Source organism: Nematolebias whitei, chromosome 17, assembly GCF_014905685.2.
Source record: "Nematolebias whitei isolate Nwh7 chromosome 17, NemWhi1, whole genome shotgun sequence".
NCBI classification, from domain to species: domain Eukaryota; kingdom Metazoa; phylum Chordata; class Actinopteri; order Cyprinodontiformes; family Rivulidae; genus Nematolebias; species Nematolebias whitei.
Window position 1 is genome coordinate 8,443,863 of NC_056514.1, and position 1,410 is coordinate 8,445,272.

General features: G+C 42.0%; 1 protein-coding gene across 1 annotated transcript in view; it reads left to right on the plus strand.

Moving 5' to 3' along the window:
• Positions 1 to 1,410, plus strand: part of ryr2a (ryanodine receptor 2a (cardiac)) — a 554,599-nt gene that overhangs the window by 220,093 nt on the left and 333,096 nt on the right. The window contains 1 exon segment of the mRNA XM_037691577.1: positions 1 to 115. This exon segment is cut by the window's left edge and continues 10 nt beyond it. Coding sequence (XP_037547505.1) covers positions 1 to 115 — 115 coding nt within the window.

Sequence of the window (1,410 nt, forward strand, 5' to 3'; positions counted from 1 at the left end):
ATGGTGGCCAACTGTTGTCGTTTTCTCTGCTACTTCTGTCGAATTAGCCGGCAGAACCAGAAAGCCATGTTTGACCATTTGAGCTACCTGTTGGAGAACAGCAGTGTTGGCCTTGGTGAGTGGAGGAATGGTTCCAGAATATCTGGAGCCTCTTTACCTTTTTTTAAAAAAATTCATCAAATACACCAAGATAAACCTTAATGCTGACATATGTGGTTAACTGGTTTGCTTGCTGAGGTCTTTATAGAACCTATTAAATGTAAATCTCCATACGGTTGTCTGAAATGCCTATTTACTTGTTATATGATGAACCAAGTCTGCAGTGTGTGTGGCATCATTTTCAGCAATGAATTCATGGAGTTCTCACATCTTATAGAGCATTAAGTGTAGAACCACTAGACTGAGGAACAGCTTCTACCCTGAGGCTGTTAGACTCATGAATCTCTAACTAGAATAATCACTGTGAAAAACCATATCATGTTGCTGCTGATCTGTTTCATGTTGCTGCTGATCTGTTTCAATGTTGATGTGTTCATGCGTGCACGTCCGCTCACACAGACTCATGTTCATGTTTGTGCTGATGTTCAATGTTTTATGAGTGCTTAGTGTATATTTAGTTGATGTTTATCTTAGTTCATATCTTAGATGTTATTACTGTTTTTCTTATACATTTTATTGTCGGATGTAACTGGGACCCCGTGTACATAATTTCGCTCCACCACATGTACCACATGAGGTGCGAATGACAATAAAGAAACTCTGACTCTGACTCTGACTCTCTGATCTTAAGCCAAAACATTCAAACTTAGAAATTTGGTCAGATTGCTTCTTCATGTCAAATATAAAGAAAGCTGGCTCTTAAGTTTAATATTTGTCTTAAAGTTGGTACGTATGCCTCTTATGCATTGTAAAGCCCAGTCCAGCCTGGACCAGCCACAGTTGGGCCAGCCCGAGTTGGCCTTCAATGGCTTTGGCTTTGTTTGCTTTCCACAGAATGCCCCTTCAATGTAGGCGGAATTGTCATAGCAAGATCACACACATTTCAGCTTAGCAATAATGGCACCTTCTTGTTTTTTTCAGGGCACTGGTGCTGTCTTTTGTGTTGCCATTTTTTCTAATGAATAATAGGAGCTCTCTATCCCACAACCAGACAGAAGCAAGTAGCTGAAGGAAAATGGTGGTAAGGGCCCATTGCTAAGAGTTTGACTCATCTGTGAGGTGACCCCTGGGCCAGTGAACCAAGGCTGCCCCGGCCTGGCCGGAATGGGACCCCATGTCTCTGGGTTCCAAAATCAAACTGGAACTGGGCCAGACTGTCCAATGTTAATACAGTAATCCCTCGTTTATTGCGGGGAATCCGTACTCTGATGCCCAGTGATAAGTGAAAAACTGTGAAGTAGAAACAGTAGT